The 20058-nt window shown below is 33.5% G+C and overlaps 1 protein-coding gene across 6 annotated transcripts in view; it reads left to right on the forward strand.

Moving 5' to 3' along the window:
• Positions 1-20058, forward strand: part of ERBB4 (erb-b2 receptor tyrosine kinase 4) — a 982069-nt gene that overhangs the window by 651094 nt on the left and 310917 nt on the right. For all 6 annotated transcript variants that reach the window (XM_032479938.1, XM_032479940.1, XM_032479941.1 and 3 more), the window contains exon 4: positions 12521-12655. In XM_032479938.1, the coding sequence (XP_032335829.1) occupies positions 12521-12655 (135 nt within the window). The remainder of the gene's footprint in view (positions 1-12520; positions 12656-20058) is intronic.

A 20058-nucleotide genomic window follows, 5' to 3' on the forward strand; every position in this document is an offset into this window, starting at 1 on the left:
AAAAAACATTAAAAGGAGAATGCAGATTTGGGTAGAACCAAATGCCCCACACATTTAAACTACCCATTTTCATATTTTTAGATATGCATTTGCAAAGCATACAGAGGCAGATTCTACTTTGGCTGTGATTTGGATAAGGTAATTAAAAATCATTTCACTCTATTATTCATCAATGCAGAGCTTCCAAGGCCTAAGCACAGATAGAGTTCCCATAGTACTTGAAAATAATAAAGTTGCCTTCTTTTCTTTAATTAAGTCTTTTTTACTGAATTGAAGGGCCTTTCCTTAAGTAGGCTAAATTCTTGAAGTTTTATTGTGCTGCTTTTTCCTGTGTGTCTACTTTCGACAGAAGCAAAAGGAAGGCACCTCCAGTGATGAGGTTGGGATGTAGTCCAGACACCTAATGGAGCCAAGATGTTTTTTGAATACACAGTTTTTCATGCAGAAAAGATACCTTAAAAGCATAATTTTACCTTTCAACTCTAAAAGTATTTTCAAAAAGACTTCAGGGAAATTACTGTGACTTCTTAATTATATTCAGAAGTAGATTATATAACCTAGAGTTGTGCCTCAGCTCAGCCTAAACTTATTTTTTTTCCCCTTTCTAATTCTCATTCTTTCTTTCCTATTATGAAGGGAGGATAGAATAAAATGTTTAAGAGCAGGATCCCAGCACAGCAGTTAGAATGAATTGTAATTATAGTTCTCTAGAAAACTTACCAGTCACCTACCTCTCTAAACTTCAATTTTTTCATCTGCAAAATGAGACTAGTAGCAATTACCTCATAGGATTTCTGTAAGAATGAAGAGAAATATCAGATTATAAATATGTTCAAACAGTGGCAGCATTGCCGGAAGTATTAGAGTGAGGTGGGTGACACGGGCCCTGCAGCCTTGACAGGCCTTCGAATCCTAGTTTGGTACCAGTCTGTGTGCGAGGTATTTGGGACGTTGCTTTATCATTCTGTGTCTCCTTTGTTATGCCTTTGGGGTACAGGAAAAAAAAAAAGAAAATTCTGAATTTAGCTTCTTAAGTAATATTATGAGTTTCCAGAACCCATAACCTGTTCTTAAAAAGGCATCTGAAACTCATATAAGTTGAAAATAAATGTTCAAAATGAGCAAGCACAAATCCACATATTCTACTTGGCCTAATCATCCTGCCCCAGTTTTAGCTCTCTAAAAGTGTACTTATGTAAGTGAGCAGATATAATTATCAAGCAGGATAGAAGAAATCAGCTTAACAGAGAACTTTATTATCTTCCTAATAATAATAATAATAATAATGCGTCAATTGAACATTTGCTGTTTAACAGACACTGCGGTGAAGATTTACATGTATTAACTCGTTTCTCCTTACAATTTCCCTGTGAGGGAAGTATTATTTGTATCCATATCCCCATTTTATAGATAAGGAAACTGAGGCTTAGAGAGGATAGATAATGTGACTGAGGTCTCACAGGTGCTCTATGGTGGGGTCATGGTTACCCAGTCTGACCCCATAGCCTGTGCAAGATATTTACATCCCAATAGGTTTCCCTTCTTGGATGTTGGCTTCTTGGGTTAAGTGAACCATCTGACATTGTTAGACATCTTGGCACTTGGGTCATTTCTTCATGTCGACTCTCAAAGAGCAGCCAGATACCCCAACTAATTTTAGAATCTTATTTCTTAACCCTGGAAAATGGAAGCACTCTAAGATAAAAGTATATCTTAATTTAGAAGACATGACGATACAGCTCACAGAGCTATACCATTGCCTGGTGGGGCATATTCTGTTGTGACAGCAAATGTCACAGTAGGAAAATAGTGAGAGTGGTTTGCTAGGAGCCATAGGATTCATTAAAAATGATGTAAGTAGTTCCTGAAGAAATTTTAATGAGGTTTTCTTCTTCAAATATTTTAAATATATAGCTTTAACTCTTAGAATCTCAGAGCAAGTATAGTATGTGATTATATCTTGCCTTCATTCAAGAGTAAAAATCCTTCTTTCCCTATATCAACTAGCAGTCTTACTATAGTAATGCTTGTTACACAGCTAATTTTTAATTATATTTAATTTTATAAGTTAATTAAAAAAACGTTAATGTAAACAGGAATATGGAGCAGTCTCACCCCCCTACCAACCCTAAGCTACCCAGATATGTTTAATATTGCTTACTCTGTGTTTCCTAATTAATCCATTTTGCTGCAGTAAAAATGCCAAACCCTTGAAATGCAATAGGAGAGCTCAGCTTACTTGTCCCTGCCATTTAGATGTTACCCTCATTTCTCTGAAGCACAGTGGTGGTCACAGCCGAGGTAGAGGTCACTTGGAAACTGCCAGCAGAGACTTTGTGACCTGGGAATTCTGTACCAACCTGAACTGAACAGAGAGAGAACTAACAGCTCTCCGCTGTCACAGAATGGAGTTACAGAAATGAGATGAAATGACTCAATGAGTTAACACAGGTATCCAGGATTACTTATTATGAGGGAAATAGTAAGTTACAGAATTTATGATTCTGTCCTCAGGAACAGTTTATCTTATAAAATGCAGATAACCCCAATTTTTTATTAGCCAACTTTGGAAATACATTTAATAATATTTTAGCTTAATATAGCTAGCTCTAAAATTATTTTGCTATGCACCAAACTTATGAAAATTTTATATGATTCTTAGAATTTTTCATTTGGTCTTCTTTCCTCCCAAGAGATCTATACTTTATTTAATGTGCATATTTTTTTTAAATACTTTGAATAAAGGAGGCTCCTCTACTACATTAAAAACATATTTTGAAATAGCTACCCTTCTGTGATGATCTAGTATATACCAGGTGCTTTACATATATGTAATTGTCATTCTCACTGTAACCCAACAAATTAAATATTACTATTCCTAATTTATAGATAATAGAATAAACTAACTTGCCTAGAAATCACATAGGTAAAAATAGCAAAGATATGCTTCAAATATGAACTAATCTACAAACAAAATCATGTAAAGGAGTAGTACACAATAAAAATGAGCAAATTGCCAACATAGGCAACAGCATAAATAAATATCAAAAAATAGTATTTTGAGTGAAAGAAAGCAGGAAAAAGAATGCATACCGTGTTATTCCATTTATATAACATATATTGGCAAAACTAATCTGTGGAGATAGAATAATGGCTTCAGAAATACTTACTGGAAAGGAGCAAGGAGGATTTCTAGAGTGATGGAAATATTCTGTGTCTTTGGGTGGCAGCTGAATGGCGACAGATGTACATCTATGCAGATATATATGTAAAATACATAAAGCTGAAGATTTGTGTGTTTTACTGCATGTAAGGTGTACTAACTTAAAGTTTTATGCACAATCTAACTCCAAATCTATTTCTTTTTCTGGTTTGCCATATCTGATATTTTAGGCTTTGAAACCTATGCTTTACAAAATGGTGACTATTCTTACTCAATCATTCTTTCCTAATTGTCTCCAGGTTGAAATTCTACTTAAAAGAAATAGTTAATGTATAACTACTTGTAGGTTTTATAAGTGTTCTAGAAACAGCTTTTTTATACTCTTATTTTATGGCTTCTTTCATTTATTTGTAAAATGTTGTCTTTATTTTTTTTGACATTTCTTTAACATTATAGACATTAATTTAACAGAGACATCCTGGCCCCAGGTACTTGTTATTTTTAATAGTCATATAGCCTCTTGAAAATCTTGATGCTTGAAATCATATTATAATCATTTTACAAGATTAAATCATTCTTCTTTCTCTTGCTTTAATTTTTGTTTGCAAGTCTCAGCTTGCCGGCAACAAACCTACATAGCAATATTATTTATTATTACTGTCATCAAGAAAAATCATACTTTTCTGAAATACTCTAAAGAAGTTGTGAAGAAATCACACATTGTGAGAAGAGTTATTAAAACTACATAAACTAATATCGTAGGTGAGATATTTGAAAGTGACCTTGTAGTATGTCCCAGGCTTATTGTATTAAAGCCTGTAAATAAAAGGGACAGATCATTTCTGGACACTAATATGGCTTTCCTCCTCATTCCTAATGAAAACATTGAACTCTACTGATTTGTTCTGCTGAAGCAATTACATTTTCTGGAAACTTGGAGCCGTTATTTAAGAGGATTGCTGTCTGTAATAAAGGCTTTCTGGTGGATAGGGGCATAAAAATATTTGATCTTTATGTGGAGGAGTGTTCTATTTTAATAACAAGAAGACAGTTAATTTTGCATTCTTTCTGTTTATATACCTTTGATTGTGTTCATCTCTCGTATCAGGGAGATTTTCAGTTAATGTGAATTTTTTACCCCACTTCTAGAAGTCATACTTTGCTCTTTATTTTTATAAATATTGATATAGTTTTAATATGTTTTCTAACATTTTTAAAGTGTCATTTTCAAAACATTGAGTCAGATATCCCCCCCCCCGCCCAAGTTAAAATCTTAGGAGGGTAACATCTGGTACATTAATTACTCAGTTGTTTACGAATAACCTCACGTGGAGATCAGGTTTACCACAGCGCTTTGTAAATGTTTCACACCCAGGAAGATCCTTCTTCAAGTAAACGGAAATAAACCTCTTGCCTTTAAAAATTACACTTCAAAAATAGTGTGCAAGAGGGCTCAACTTTATTGATCGTTGGGGAGGTACAAATTAAAATGACACCACTTAACGCTAACCAGAACGGCTACAATGAAATAGATAGAAGAAAACCTGGGTTGACAAGGTTAAAAAGCAAGCAGGTTTCTCATACCTTACTGATGGGAATAGAAATTGGCAAAAGCACTTTGGAAAACTGTCACTATGGCCCAGCAATTTCACTTCTGTGTATGTCTACAATATAAATTGGTACATATGGTCACTAAAAGGCATATTCTAGTATGTTCGTAGCAGCACTATTTGTAATGGCCCAAATGTGCAAAGTACCCAAATGCCCATTAATGTAGAACAGACAAATGAAACATGTAATACCATATAGCAATGAAAATGAACAGTATGGGTGGATTTCACAAACATAATTTTGAGCAAAAGTTAACCAGAAAAGAAGAGTACATACGGTTTTATTCCATTTATGTATAAAATACAAAAATATGTGAAACCGATCTTGCTCAAAATCAGGATAAATGTTCCAATAAGGAGTGATGAGAGGAAGAAAGCATGAGGAAGGCTTCTGTAATGCTGGAATGTTCTATTTCCTGTTCTGGGTGCCAGCTACGTAAGTATGTTCAGCTTGTAAAAATACATTGCATATGATATATGCACATCTATGTAGTGTATTGGACTTCAATAAAAATATTTGGAAAAAAATCTTTACATCTGTTCAATTCACAAGATTTATGTTTTATTAGTGTTTAGAAGATGCCAGGAGATTTCTTTTGAGTCAGTATGACAGAGACTGCTTGTTGTCTCCCAATTCCATCACCACTGTCTAACTTTTAAGTGATGTATAAAGTTTAGCTAGGCATATGACCACCCTAGACAAAGACTACGATTCCCGACCCTTCATGTCTACCTTTGGTTCCAAGACCAAACTCAGACCAATGAGACGTAAGTGTAATTGTCTTGTGGCTGTTTGCAGGGACCTTCATTAACTTGTACTCATCCTCTGTTTTTCATTTTGCATATTTTTGCATGAATATTACCAGGCAGAAACTCCTCTTGTATTGAAGATGGTAGGACAATAAGATGAAATGGAATCTGATCCCCTGAGCACTGTAGATTTTCCATAATGGCTTTGAATCACTAAGCCAGACTTTTATAGGAAAGGAAAATACTTTAAACTACAATCTAATATAATAATAAGTAATGCAATATTAATATGGATACATAGAAAAAGTAGCACTCTTGTTCAGACCAGTCAGTAAACAACTATTTGAGTAATTACTAAGTATGAAATGTAATACAATCAACAACTGTGTGACAGATGATGAGAGTACAATGCTCCCATTATAGAGCTGAGCAAACTGAGTCTTATAAATGTATACAAGCTCAAACATCTAGCAAGTGAAAAATCAGATTTTGAAGCATCTGCTCTGTTAGATGAGTCATTCAGATAATAGGGTGTCATGAAAGTTGGAGGCAATTCACCTCTAAAAACTAGATGGTCATAGTAAACTTCTGAGAGGAGCTAGGATTCAGGCTAAAACATAATGAAAGCTAAGAATTATAGTGGAGCCTAAAGGATGTATTAATACATTGGAACATTGTGGGGGAGAATTACTGAGCTCCATTCAATTGAAATCAAGACATTTTTTGCTTTTGTTTCCTTTCTTAAGCTGACTTTCAACGAACCTGATCATTTCTTTTTGAAATTGCCTTGCTCTGTTAGAAAAACTGTCCGCTGTTACTTCCCAACATTTGGTATCCTCATCCATGAGCTTTTGACTCTGATCATCAAGCTGAAATACGGAAGGTTACATCACTCATTTACATTATCACCCTCTCCCCACTCCCAATACAAATGTGACATTTCAATTTTGCACACTTCAACTCTCCTTAAATCATCTGTATAAAAACTTCAAAGCTTGATTAATGATGAATGAGCCATTGTCTCCTCAAGCACCCGGTTCTCATTAGCCTTTAGAGTCTCAGCTTATTAATAATGAACCTTGAGGGTTGACCCAGTGGGGTAGGAGCAATTCATTGTGCTCCCAGCTGAAAGGTCTGGGTTTGGGAAAGATACAGGAATCTCTGGACCAAGTCTATTCCAGAGATGATGTATTAAGTTTCACAGGTGGATGATGTGAGCTGTATTACTTTTGTATCATTATCTGCCAGCAGACTTTCATGGCTTAAGGTGATGACAGTGAGAAAGATACATTGCTTTCTGTCAGAAATTCCAGCAACTGCTTCCTGTAGCTTCATCTTGAAAATGGGCTTTTCCCGCTTTGGATTTTGACTTCCTGATTTACCTTTGGCTTGGATGGTCAATATGAGTCTGATATATGCATTATTCAGACGTTCCCACTGTAATTAGACAAGTGCAATGTTTCCAATCTTTACTTATTTTATTATCATTTTAATTCTAAAGTGACCTGTAAATGCACCCATGCAAAACAAGACATTTAGATATACAATCAGGGACTTAGGTTAAGTATTTCAGTCTTGCTTATTAGCTCTTTCTTATAATATTGTGTCTGATAGCACTGTGAGTAGAAGTCACATGTTTACTATTGATACTGAATATATAGACTAAAGTGGACTATGACTAACCACATTTAAAATTATCATCTTTATTTTTGTGGAAAGAGAAAGACGTTCAATCTTATTTATGAATTGTGCTTGGGAAAGTGGTCAAAGCAATTTTGTTGACTTCTTAAACCTAGTAGGAAGGTCATACCAATCTGTATTTTCAGCGGGGATGCTACATCACAATTAGGCTATTTCATACAGGGAAGGGGAGAAAAAAAAGCCAAATTCAGTATTTCATCACATTCTCTTTTGAGAGAATATATCCACAAAATGTTAGTGATTCTCTTAATGGTCACTCATCCTCCAAATTCAATATAATAACTAGCATTTGAAAAGAGATGAAGAGTACAAAATAACTTATTTAAATAACACAAACATTTCCTTCTTCATTAGACTCATGCAAATGAGAATCAAGGGAAGAAATGGTCAGATGGACAATCTTTGTGAATTGCAAAGCTAAGGCATAAGTACTTTATGCCTCCTTTAAAATGTCATATTGGCACTTTACAACGTTCTAAAAAATAATTTAAGGACAATACAAGGTAGATTTATGGTTCAATATAAAAACATGTGTTTAGACTTTGTATAGTATATACTAAATAACATGCACAGATTTGAGGAATTTCGTCCGTCTGGGATGGCTCAAAATCATCATAATTCTCTTGATAAAAAATAACTGAATTTGGTGCATGAAATAGGTTTAGGGATACCAGAGAAAATGTATAAATGTACCTTATAAATATTAACTATACTGCCTTAGTAATTTTGCACATTATCAATTATTAGCATTTTGTATAATAAAAGCTATTTCTCTTTCAACTTATAAAAACTCTAACCTTGAAATTATATATATATATATATTTTTCCTATACTCAAGATATTTTATTTTCTTTCCTGAAGCAAACATTTATTTTCTATCTGTCTTGTGCCTTGCATAATGCTAGACATAGGGAATACAGTTTGAATAAAACAGAAATGATCCCTGACTTAATGAAATGTAGAACCAGTTAGGATGACCTATAGCATATTTATGGAAAAATAACTTTCATTCTTACTTTGATTTGGTCAGAATGTCAAATCTGGTCAAATCAGGAACCATAACAGAAATTAACTGATAAATGTTGATGACAAATTCTAGGGTCCTTTTTTTTTTTTTTTTTTTCCAGTTCAATTTAACAAATATCCATTGAGTAACTGTTGTTCCAGGTTTGATGCTGTTATTCCAGACACTTTAAAAAATATTTCTTGCCTTATGAAGTTTAGTATAATAACTTCAGTTACAAATCATGTGATACATATGTTAAATTCAATATATTGGAGAGTAGCATGGATTACAGTTTACTCACTAAATGCAAAAAATAATTCATGACATTTTTTACTGGACTTGCATGTATCAATCTAGTAGAAAATGAGACACAAACATTTGTTTACTGAAGTTTTTTTTTTTTAGGAATGAAATTATACATTTTTCATACAAAGTCATATTTAATATATCTTAATATATTTAACCATGACATTTCTTAAGGAGGCAGTTTTGTTTTGTGAACTTGCTGAATATATTTTTATATAATATGATAAGAAAACTCATAACAGCTTTTTTCTACCAAATATTTTAATGACCAATAATCTATTTGTGTCTCTCTTTATTTACTCTGATGTATTTCCTACAGGGGAAGTGAAATTCAATGAAATGAGATTACCTTGAACTCATTTACTTATTCAATGTTTTTTGAGTCTTTTCACACTTCCAGTCATCTTTATTTGAATATCAATTAAATTTGTGCTGCATTTTCCTACCTTCCTTAGAATTAGATATTGTCTTTTTAGTCGTGGTTTTAAAATATAATTATTAATCAATTTATTTCATGCTAGTGGGATAGAAACTCTTGGTGTAACAAAAATAGTACCTTCCAGTAAATCTTTAATAAAGTTTATAGAAACTCTACTGTTCTTGTGTGTTAGCAAAAATAAATCTAAAGTGCAGCCAGACATTTTTTATCATCTTGGATAAATATCTTACCAAGTTTTTCTCTCTTTCTAATCCTCATCTCTTTTTCTAACCTAAAAATGAAATTAAAAAAAAAAAGCCTTGGTAGTGAATGAAGGCAAAAACATTACGTATCCCTTTTGTCCAGTAAATAATCTGTGTTTCTTAGCAACTTTCTTGCAGATCAGTATCTTTCCCTAGAATTTTCTTAATCCAGAAATAAATCTAACTGAACATTTCCCCATAAAACCATGTTAAATTAATATTTTTAAGTTGTGTGATATTATAAAATCAGTGTAAATCTTACAAATGAGTAAATGCAATTTTGACTTTATTTTTTGACAAATATTTAGGTAATTAAATTGATCAAAAGAAAATGTTAATAAAATGTACATAAAAACTCTCCTATAAATGTCAACAGAACACATGCTTTCTGGTTGTGAGGTTAGGACATTCAACAACAGAAAAGGATCTAAGCCAAACATAAAGGACAAAAGACTGTTTCCAGGGAAAATATACACATGCATGAACAAACTATCCATTATTAAATACTACGCATTTTTAAATCCTCCTGACCAGAATTGCTAGCAGATGTTGGGTTTCGAATTTAGGATGATAAAAGTATCATCCAGATTGATCGTGATTGTCGTCTTAATTTAAATTTTTAGCATGTAAGATTATACTTGAATTATTATTGCCTCTTTTCTAAATCCTTTTCCAAGTATGAGCCAAGCTCTTGAACAGAATATTTCTAAGAAACAAATGTCAACATTGGTAACAGATTAATTTTGTTGAAGAAAGAGATTTGATGAGATTATTATTCAGTATAATATAATCTGATTCAATTTGAATATTTTTAGATAGGAAGTTGTAGATGGATACTGTGTTCCTTCAGTATGAACTATTTGAATTAAAATGTGACTCCTGAAAAATATACTTTCTACAATGTTTGAGCTATTACCTTCTCTCTTCATTTTTTTTTTTTTTCAAGTTGAACTTTTCCAAATGTAGACTGAAAAATAACCTTCGTTTCCTGGATAGCAGTCAAAATCTCCTTTCTTTGTCACTTAATGAAGAATTATTCCTGGAGCAGAGGAGCATCACCTAATATCTCATGAGAAAGCTATTAGTGTGAGATCGTCACATTTCTTAGATAGAAACTTAATGCCAAACATTAATGTCGAAATCCATTTTCACAATCTTTCTTATGTCTTATATCTCCCTTCTGCTTTGATGGAGGTTCTATAGTTAGGTTATGAAAAATAATGAACTGGGTTTTGGAAGTAGAGAGATGATCTAATTTCTTTTTGTTTTCTCTTCTTTTTTTTTTCCCTTAACCTGATAAAATGGTACCAATAGTCAGTGAAAGGATTAATGATGGAAATGGAATTGGTTTTAAATGTGGAAAGCCCTGCAATGTCAAACTTAATCTGGAGGATTTTATACATGCAACTCAGTAAGGCACTTTATGTGTGACCACCAATCTTACTTCCACAAATACCTTTTTTATGGTGTCACATGTCCCTTTCATTCTTTTTTGTCCCTTTTTGGTTTAAGGGGACTCTTAGAGGTTTAGCTTGGGATACTGCACAGGAGAGATGATTTTCTTAAGGCCACCATGGGAGACAGAGCTGGTTGCCTTCCCAATAGCATATCCCTCTTCTTTCCCACTGACACCCCTGCATGTTTGGATTTTGTTCAAGTAACAATATGTCCACCTAAATACTTGCTCATTCAGCCTCTTTTGCAGTAGGAATGGCCATGGGATATTGTTCTGGCCAATGAAATGCAGACATAACCCTTGGGGAAAGCATCTTTTTCCAAGATAGTATGTTGGAGACTCACCAGGAGGAAGCCCCCTGGTTGCTCTTCTGTTTTACTTTGCCTTAGATTCAGACAGACACCTCTAGATACAGCAGCCACCTTCTGCCTGGACTGAGTATAGTCAACATGCATAGCAGGTTGTGGGTAATGCAGAGACTAAATTAATATCCACAACTGCCTCCTATAGGTTTCTTACTACATGAGAAAAATCATTGCCTATCTATATAAATTACTGGTAATTGGGTTTTTAGTTACTTGTATCTGAATGTGTTATGGACTGATACATGATTTCTCTTGACATGTTTTTGCATTAGACAAGAGGAAAAATATGGCAGTTACGGGTTATATATGGGTAAGAAAGATGCTCTGTGTGTGTCTAACCAATTTCTTAAAATGAAAGGAATGGTATTTTCAGAGAAATATCTACTTTTTTTCTGGATAACATAAAGCTATCTGAATGAGAATCTGTAGACATGATCACCCCCCATTGTTCAGAGGGGACACACTAGCTGATTAAGGCCAGTGTTATAAATAGAGAATCAAGTAAAAATTGGCTTTAGTGCATTTTATCCCACAGTCATGCCCTTGTTCCAATGTAGTATAGGGTTTTTATTATATCTTGCTTTGTGTTGTTTTTAAAGAATAATTGGTGATTCTATTGACTGCATTTGAGATGAACAAAGAACACTTTTGTGATTGAAGCATTAATTTTAGCTTCCATTTTGTGCTAATTACTTACCTAACTGACTCCAGTCAATGTCACATTGACTGAAACAATATTTTTAGGAGAAATCTGACAATGTGTACAAAAAGTTTTAAAATTATTCACAATCTTTGAGTGTTATTTATAGAAAAAAATATTTAAAAAACTAATCAGACATAAATAAGTTAAATTACCAACTGAGGGGATTGGTTACATTAAAGACTATTTATGTTATACCCTGGCATATCATATTCTCACTAGAAATAATGTAGAATAATATTTAAATGCCATTAAATACTCACCTTTTAGTATTAACAAAACTAGCAGGTTATGAAACATTATATGCAATTATTTTAATTTTATATTTTTATTTTTGGGAGGGTCATTAGGTCTATTTATTCATTTATTGTTTTTTTTTTTTTTAATGGAGCTACTGGGGATTGAACCCAGGACCTCGTGTCTGCTAACCATGTGCTCTACTACTTGAGCTACACCCTCCCCTCCACCCTATTATGTGCAATGTTATTCCAATTTCAGTGGAAATAAAACAGAAAGAAGACTGATAGCATCTATACCAAAAAGCGAAGAGTGTTTCTCTCTTGAGTGAATTTTGAGTAGTTGTTTTTCTTTGTATTGTTCAATGTTTTCAAATTTCTGCAATCTGTGTGACTCAGTAAAAGATATTTTTAAAGATAACTTGGGTATTAAAGTAACTGTAGTTTAACACTGAAAACAGCTTAGAGTAAATCATTTTTATTGACTACCTTTCCATCATCAAAAACTTTGACAACAAATCTCTTTGTTTGCTTGTTTTAACACAGAAATCCTAAATGGCGGAGTCTACGTAGACCAGAACAAATTTCTTTGTTATACAGATACAATTCATTGGCAGGACATTGTTCGGAATCCATGGCCTTCCAACCTGACTCTGGTGTCAACAAATGGCAGCTCAGGATGTGAGTAGCATTATCCTTTTTAATGTCTTAAAATATTCTTCTATTTCTTGTGAAATTGAACAGCTTATGTTTGTCATGCCATTAATAGTATTTTGAATTTTTCTTGCATCTACCGAAATGTTTAGTGATATATGACAAAACAATCTTTTACTTCTAATTAACTCTCTTTATAGAATGATACTTCCCTTTTACAAATTTTCATTTTCTTAACCTGAGCCCGTTTGCTTAATCTAAATTACTTTACCATATTTCTGATGTCTAAACATGTGACTCATTGTCCATAAACTTAAGGCTGGTGTGCAACTGCTGTTTCAACTCTTTGTGACTCATAAACCACTGAGGAAAAAGTAGTGGGACAAAATATATACTTTCCCATTCACTGTAATATTTTAAAAAAACAAAAACAAAAAACTAGTGAACATTTTAGAATTCCTAAGCCTTCATTCACCCCTAAAACCTTCATGGTAATACTTTATGACAATTCTAAACACTATAAATAGAGTGGAGAAATATAGATTTCATACAGAAGAAGTATATGTTACATTTTGGTTTTAATCATTAGCTTATTAAACTACCCAACTTCCCATTCTTAAAGTGTATATTATTTCTACCACAAAGGATTTATTAGATTCAAAGTGTTTAATGTGATTAAATGATAAGCAAATAATATTTGAAATATCATTAAAACCTTTGAAAATGATTCTGCCTGGAATCTGTTTCATTTTCATGAAGCAGGCGATGCTGTCCCCACATTTATTATTACTGGCATTTGTATGAGAACAGAGTATTTGTCAAGTGTTAGCCTGGGTTTTATATTTCTCATCTATTATTATATGTTTCCCACCTGAAATCATAGCAATCTTCACACAGTTACATAATTATTTGCAATGGTACCGATTGTGTTATAGCGCTTTTGTAGGAAATCAAATTCCAAAGGACAATTATTAAATTTCATGATGGTCCTAATGGTATGTTGGAGAAATATGAATATATTTGATCCAAACTGACAGCTGCGTTTTTAATAAATGGCTAAAACTTTTTTTAAAGTAAAGTAACACAATTTGCTTGTTACCTTTAAGCAGAAATTTGTATGAGATACCATCTTTACAGTGTTCAAGTTGCATACTTTGTAAAATTACATGTGAATGAAAAGTTGAATCTGTTCACAATAACAAGGCAAAGAATATGCTTCAGAAATGGCTTCCAGTTTCTGTTTGCCCATACTATGGTACATTTTATATGTGAGGGGAATATCATAATGTTTAGGTAAGAGGAAAAGCCTACTGGCTTTCGGCTGGTTAGAGTTACTAGCCTATACAGCGTGAATGAAATCAGGTATGAATAAAGCCCGAGACAGAAGCCAAAGGGAGTATAGTATGTCCACCAGCCTTCCAGGATGCGGAACAGGGAAGGTCTGAAGGATTTGCTACATTTTCACAGATCATGTCTCTTTGTGCTATTCTTTTGAGGGCAAATTTGGATACTTGTGTCTATAATTAGGCAACTGTAGCTGTATTTTTTTTTTTTTTGCATGCATGCATGCATGCAAATGATTTCAGGTGCAAAAACTACAAATGCAGCATCAAATCATAACAAATGGTTCTTTACAAATTAACTACCAATTGCTTATTGAGCTTTTATTCTTTACATACTAATTATATTTACTGACACATTATATACAGTACATGACACCATAGCTGATAATAATGAATTGGCTGGTCTTTGAATATTGGTTTCCCTGACTTTATCCTGATTTAGTTTCTTGATTTACCCTTTCCTCATGGTTGATTACTGGCAGTCCTCATGGTTTTTAAATTCAGTTTCCACACTGAGTCCTAGAACTGCACACATCACCAACCAATCAAATCACACAAGTTAAAATTTGGTAGACATTATTGACTTCACCTTCTCTTTTGTTCTTGGTATTTATTTAATTACTCAATCATGCTCAATTTGCCTATTCCATCATTCTACATATTTGTTTGTATTACCATTGCTCTAGTTGAAGATTTCATCTGTTGCGTGAGTTACTGGAACAATCTTTGAATTCTTAATATTTTTTGAAGCCATGACCCTTGTAGCAGTCTGGTGAAACCCATAGCCCCCTTTTCATAATATTTTAAAATAACTAAATAGGCATAAAGTAAGTATTTTATATCATAAATGCTTAAAATCAATACATTTATAAAATAAATTATAAAGGATTATAATAAAAATTAACTATATTGAAGTACATTTAGTGATATACTTTAAAAATAGATATGTGACACAGTAATATGCTAATTTATTAGTATATTAAATAAATAATTTTAATAGTGGGATTAATGTGTAATGCAGTTTGAAGCAGTGTTGGCATAAATATTATTTTAAAAAGGAAAATCACTTTAACAGATGGTTTTGGAAAAATTGAGTATCCACATGCACAAAATTGAAGCTAGATTTTTATCTTATGCTAAATATAAAATTACCTCAACATGGATTAAAGATCTAAATGTAAGACCCCAAACCACAAAACTCCTAAAATGAAATATAGAGGAAAATGTCATGACATTGGATTTGTGAATTATTCTGTTTATGACACTAAAAGAACAGGCAACAAAAGCAAAAATTAAAAAAATCAAACTAAAAAATTTGAGTGCATCAAAGGACACAACAGAGTGAAAGACGACTTACAGAACAGGAGGAAATCTTTTAAAATCAATTATCTGATAAGGGTTTAATATCCAGAATATATAAAGAACTTTCGCAATTCAACAACAAAATAGCAAATGTTGGCAAAGATGTGGAGAAAGTGCTACCCTTTCACACTCTTGATGTAATTGTAAAATGCTGTAATTGCTATGGAAAATAGTATGGTGGGTCCTTAAAAGTTAAAAATAGAAGTAGCGTATCATCTATCAATCCCACTTATTGGTATCTACCCAGAAGAATTGAAAGCAGGGTCTCAAAGAGGTATTTGTACACCTATATTCATAGTAGCATTATTCACAACAGCTAAGAGGTGGAAGTACCCCAAATATTTATCAATGAATGAATGGATAAATACAGAGTGGAATATATGTACAGTGGAACATTATTCAGTTTGAAAAAGGAAGGAAATTATTACACAGGTTACAACATGGATGAACTTTGAGAGCATTAGGCTAAGCAGAATAAGCTGGTCACAAAAAGACTGTATAAGTCCATTTATATGAGGTATCTAAAGTAGTCAAAGTCAGAGAAACAGAAAGAAAAATGGTGTTTACCAGGGGCTGGGAGAATTGGGAGAAGGAGAATTGCTGTTTAATGAGTGTAGAGTTTCAGTTTTGCAAGATGGAAAAAGCTCTACAGATTTGTTACACAGCAGTGTAAATATACTTAACACTATTGAGCTGTACACTTAAAAATAGCTACAGTGATAAATTTTGCATTGTGTTTTTAGCACAATTAAAATAAATGTTTTAAATAAAACTTACAACTGTAATGTAACATGAATACATCTATGGTTTCTGTTGGTTACAGTGTAACTGTACAGTGTGGTTACAACATGACTGGTACTGCCAGCATTACTGGGGTTTGGTCCTTGTATTCATATTTGATGAAAATCATACTTTTCATAAGAGATTAATGTGAACAATAATGTAACATTTCCCCAGTTAAGTTCAAGAACTTCTTAAATTCTATCCACAGCCTCTTTTGGGGTCTGGGGATCATTGGTTAAGAGCGTCTGTGCTTAACTAGGCTCCTTGCCTCTAGTCCTGACAACTCCACCTGACAAAACGCCAGTAAGAGCTCTATTTAATGGAAATCTCACCGTGACCCTGTCTAAAACACTGTCACTGCAGCTGACTAATGTCGGGTCAATTCTAAACAAAACCAAATGCCTGGAGTTTTCAGCAGATTCCTGCTTATTTTTTTCCTGTACGGAATAGTTCCTACAGTTTCTTTGCCTGCACTGCTCTTCCTTTTCCGTTTACAGGCTGAATTTTATTCATACTTTGATACTCATCAGTTGTTATCTCTTCTACAGGCTAGATTAGGTAACTTTTCCCGTGTAACCCCAGAACGACCAGGGCTGAACCCTGACGTTCCATCTCACTCTGAAATAAAAAGTCCTTGTGGGCAAGGCCCAATTCATCATCCTGTCCTCTGTTTCAGCACATGATAGATGGATAACAGATATATACTGAATAAATAGATACATAAATGAAATAGATTAGGTCATCAATAGGAAAATTAGATGAATCCAAGATATATTTTCTTCTATCCATCAGTTATATTAAAACAAATGGGTCTGAGAAGTAAGTTGTAATCCACAGACAGGTAGCTTATACATTTCAAGTCTTTTTTAGATAAAAATGGCAACATACATCTATGTAATTAATCTAATTTATACTTACATAATTTTAAATAACACAATTTCTATTCATTACACTTATGCTCTATATTTATTATATTTATAATAATTATAAGATAACATACATATCTCTAATTTTCCTTTAGTGTCTAGAGACACTGATTTGTGTAATTATTATAAGTATGTTCAAATCACACAATGCTGAAAAAGAAGTTAAGAATATTTGATTCTTACCAAAATCCATCAAATTATATAGCTGAAATATGTGTAGTTTACTCTATAGGAATCGTATCACAATAAAGGTGGTTAAAAAAAAGAATATTTGATTCTTAAGTAATATTTTGCAAGGTATTTCTTTCTGTATGCTTTTGATTTTTAGTACAATACTAATTCTTAATGCAAAAAAACACAATCTTTTTCAAGACTAGTCTGGCGTTTTATTGACATAACCTTTGAGCTATAATTGAAACAATGAGGAAAATGTTTGAAGTCTCTAGAAAAACAATTTTAAAAATGATGCTACTCCTTTAAAAAATATGTGATTTCAGAATAATTGTAACCAAACTGTATTCTTCAAAATACCTGAGATATCTCAATCTAAACTTGAGCCGGGTGAAGGAGAGATGAGTGTCTTTTTTTCTCGTACAGATCCCCAGCAAGACTTAGCTAACATTAGAACGTTCTTGAATAGCTACATCAATAGGGCTTAGTCATCAAACTACCCCTCCAAGTGAAAAAGTCATTTAGTGAAAGATGTTTCACTTGCCTAGAGCACTATAATAACACTCATCGCCACAAGAATGTTGAAATGGTGGAAATTAGTTGCCCTCTAAAAATTCAGTAAATGGAAGAACATTAGAATCTGAATATGGAAAAATAGACAATGATATTTTTCAAGGTTATATATTAACTATAAGATTGTATAATGACTATAACTTTGTGTAGTAACTGTAAGATTGTATATTAACTGTAACTCTTAAGAGAATGGATTTAGGAGCCAAACGGGCTTAACTGAAATCTAACAATGCCCCTTACTAGTTATTTGACCTTGGGCAAGTCACTTATGCTCTCAGTACCTCCACAACTATAAAAGGAGACTGTCATGAGCTGAGCTGAGCTCCTAGGTTTCACAGTGGCCAACTAAGACAGAGAACCAGTAAGAAGGTAACAGTCAAGCTTGTGATCACTTACTGCAATAGTATAAGCAAGAAGCACACTGGAGAAAGTGCGCAGTCTTCCACTGTGCCATTTTTCACCGTGGAACAGCTCCAGGAGAGGGTCAGATGGATTAGATTGAACAAGACAAACACAGGGAATTGTCTCACTGCTGAGGGAGCCCCATGCAAAGTGTCCTGGGGTTTTATAGATCTGGGGACCAGAAGGCAGGTGGGTGGGGAGGAGAGGGGAAAGGGCTGAGAGCAGGAAAGTGCTAAGTGATGAGTCAGAGTAGAGAAAACGTCTTCCAGGTTCTTTCCAGCCCAATAAGGACATTTCAGCAAAGGCACCCAAGGAAAGCCTCTTTCAAAGGCACTAGATAAAGCAAGCAGCTGGAGGCAACTGAGGTATGAATGCCAATATGCTTAAGAACATGGCTTGTCAGGGAGTCAGTCCTGAGTCCTCCTTGACTGCAGCTCCTTCAGAGACCACAATGCGTTGACTGTGCATCACCTCAGGGGTAGGGAGGACTTTCCTCTGAGATGCCAGCCAGGTGAAGCCTTTGGTCAGACTTGAAAGATCACACATAGATTCTTGGCCAAGAGCTTATATTATCAACTTCCTAGGGTTATTATGAGAAATAAATGAGTTAATATGGGTCAAAATCTGAGTGATTTTATAGTAGAGGAATCAAATGTCTTCTGATTATGATTTTTAATACAAATTGACTGTAAGTGGACAGAATTATTTTTACAATATATGACCCATATTTTTATTACATATAAATGAGTTGACATTTTATTATGTTTCTGTTTCACATATATTTCAGCCACCAGAAGGTAATATCACACAGCTTGATTCCACTGAGACACTGAAAGGAACGCCCCTCAGGCACTCCAGATCCTAAGGTTTTCTTCAGTTTACACCAGATGCACCTCTCTATCTCAGCTGTTTTCTGAAACCAAATAACAGCTAATGACAGAAGTGAGAGTGTGGGGGAATTGGCAGATTCATAAAAAAGCATTAAATTCACAAACATCATTCGAGGACTAATCATTTGTTTAAACCAAATGTTCTGCCTGCATTAAGACCATTAATAAAACTTAAAACTGCATTTTTTCTTTTAATGACTCTTCCATATCTTAATAAGTGCCTGCTCCTAACTGACATTGCATGCTGTATCCTGTAGAGATCACTTCGTTGAACTAGAAAAGAATCAAACATCAAAATAGTGTTAAACCTGATTTTCTTAGTTTATTAACTGTTATTACTCTTTTAATGTTAAAATAGTTATATAAAACATAGACACTCTTTGAAGATTGGAATTCTGTAGTACATTAAAAAACAAAGTAGCAAGAAAGTTTAACCACAGTGCATTTCAGTACAGCTTCAGTTTCTGTGTGTTTTATATGCACGTATCCACTTTTATATAACTGCAGACTGTATTGAATCATGCATATTGTTTTGAAAAGAGGTTTAGGATAAAAATCTTAATTAGGGAAATAGAAAAATGTGAAAAACCTTAGGAAGGATAAATGAATCTGCATGAACCCAAAAGATAGTTTTTTAAAAAAAGATTTTTAAATTAAATCCTTCATGAATCTAATCTAACAAAACAGAAAACAAAAGAACTAAAGATCACTTAGGAATTCAAATGCAATTATTCTAAACAAAATATTAGCAAACAGATCTAGCAGAATCCAGGAATGTACTTTTAAAAAGTAAGAGCAAGGAGCCAATCTGCCATCTTTTTACTGCTGTTAATGAGAGAGTCAGGACTTGAACCTGACCCATATCTGAGAAGGCCTTTATTGCCATATTTCTAAGGAGAGGATTTCCAGGTTGACAGAAATTCACGCCAGGATAAACTTTTATGTAAGAGTGTTACAAGGTGCAAGTATAGTATACGTGC

The sequence above is a fragment of the Camelus ferus genome, chromosome 5, assembly GCF_009834535.1.
Source record: "Camelus ferus isolate YT-003-E chromosome 5, BCGSAC_Cfer_1.0, whole genome shotgun sequence".
Classification (NCBI taxonomy): Eukaryota; Metazoa; Chordata; class Mammalia; order Artiodactyla; family Camelidae; genus Camelus; species Camelus ferus.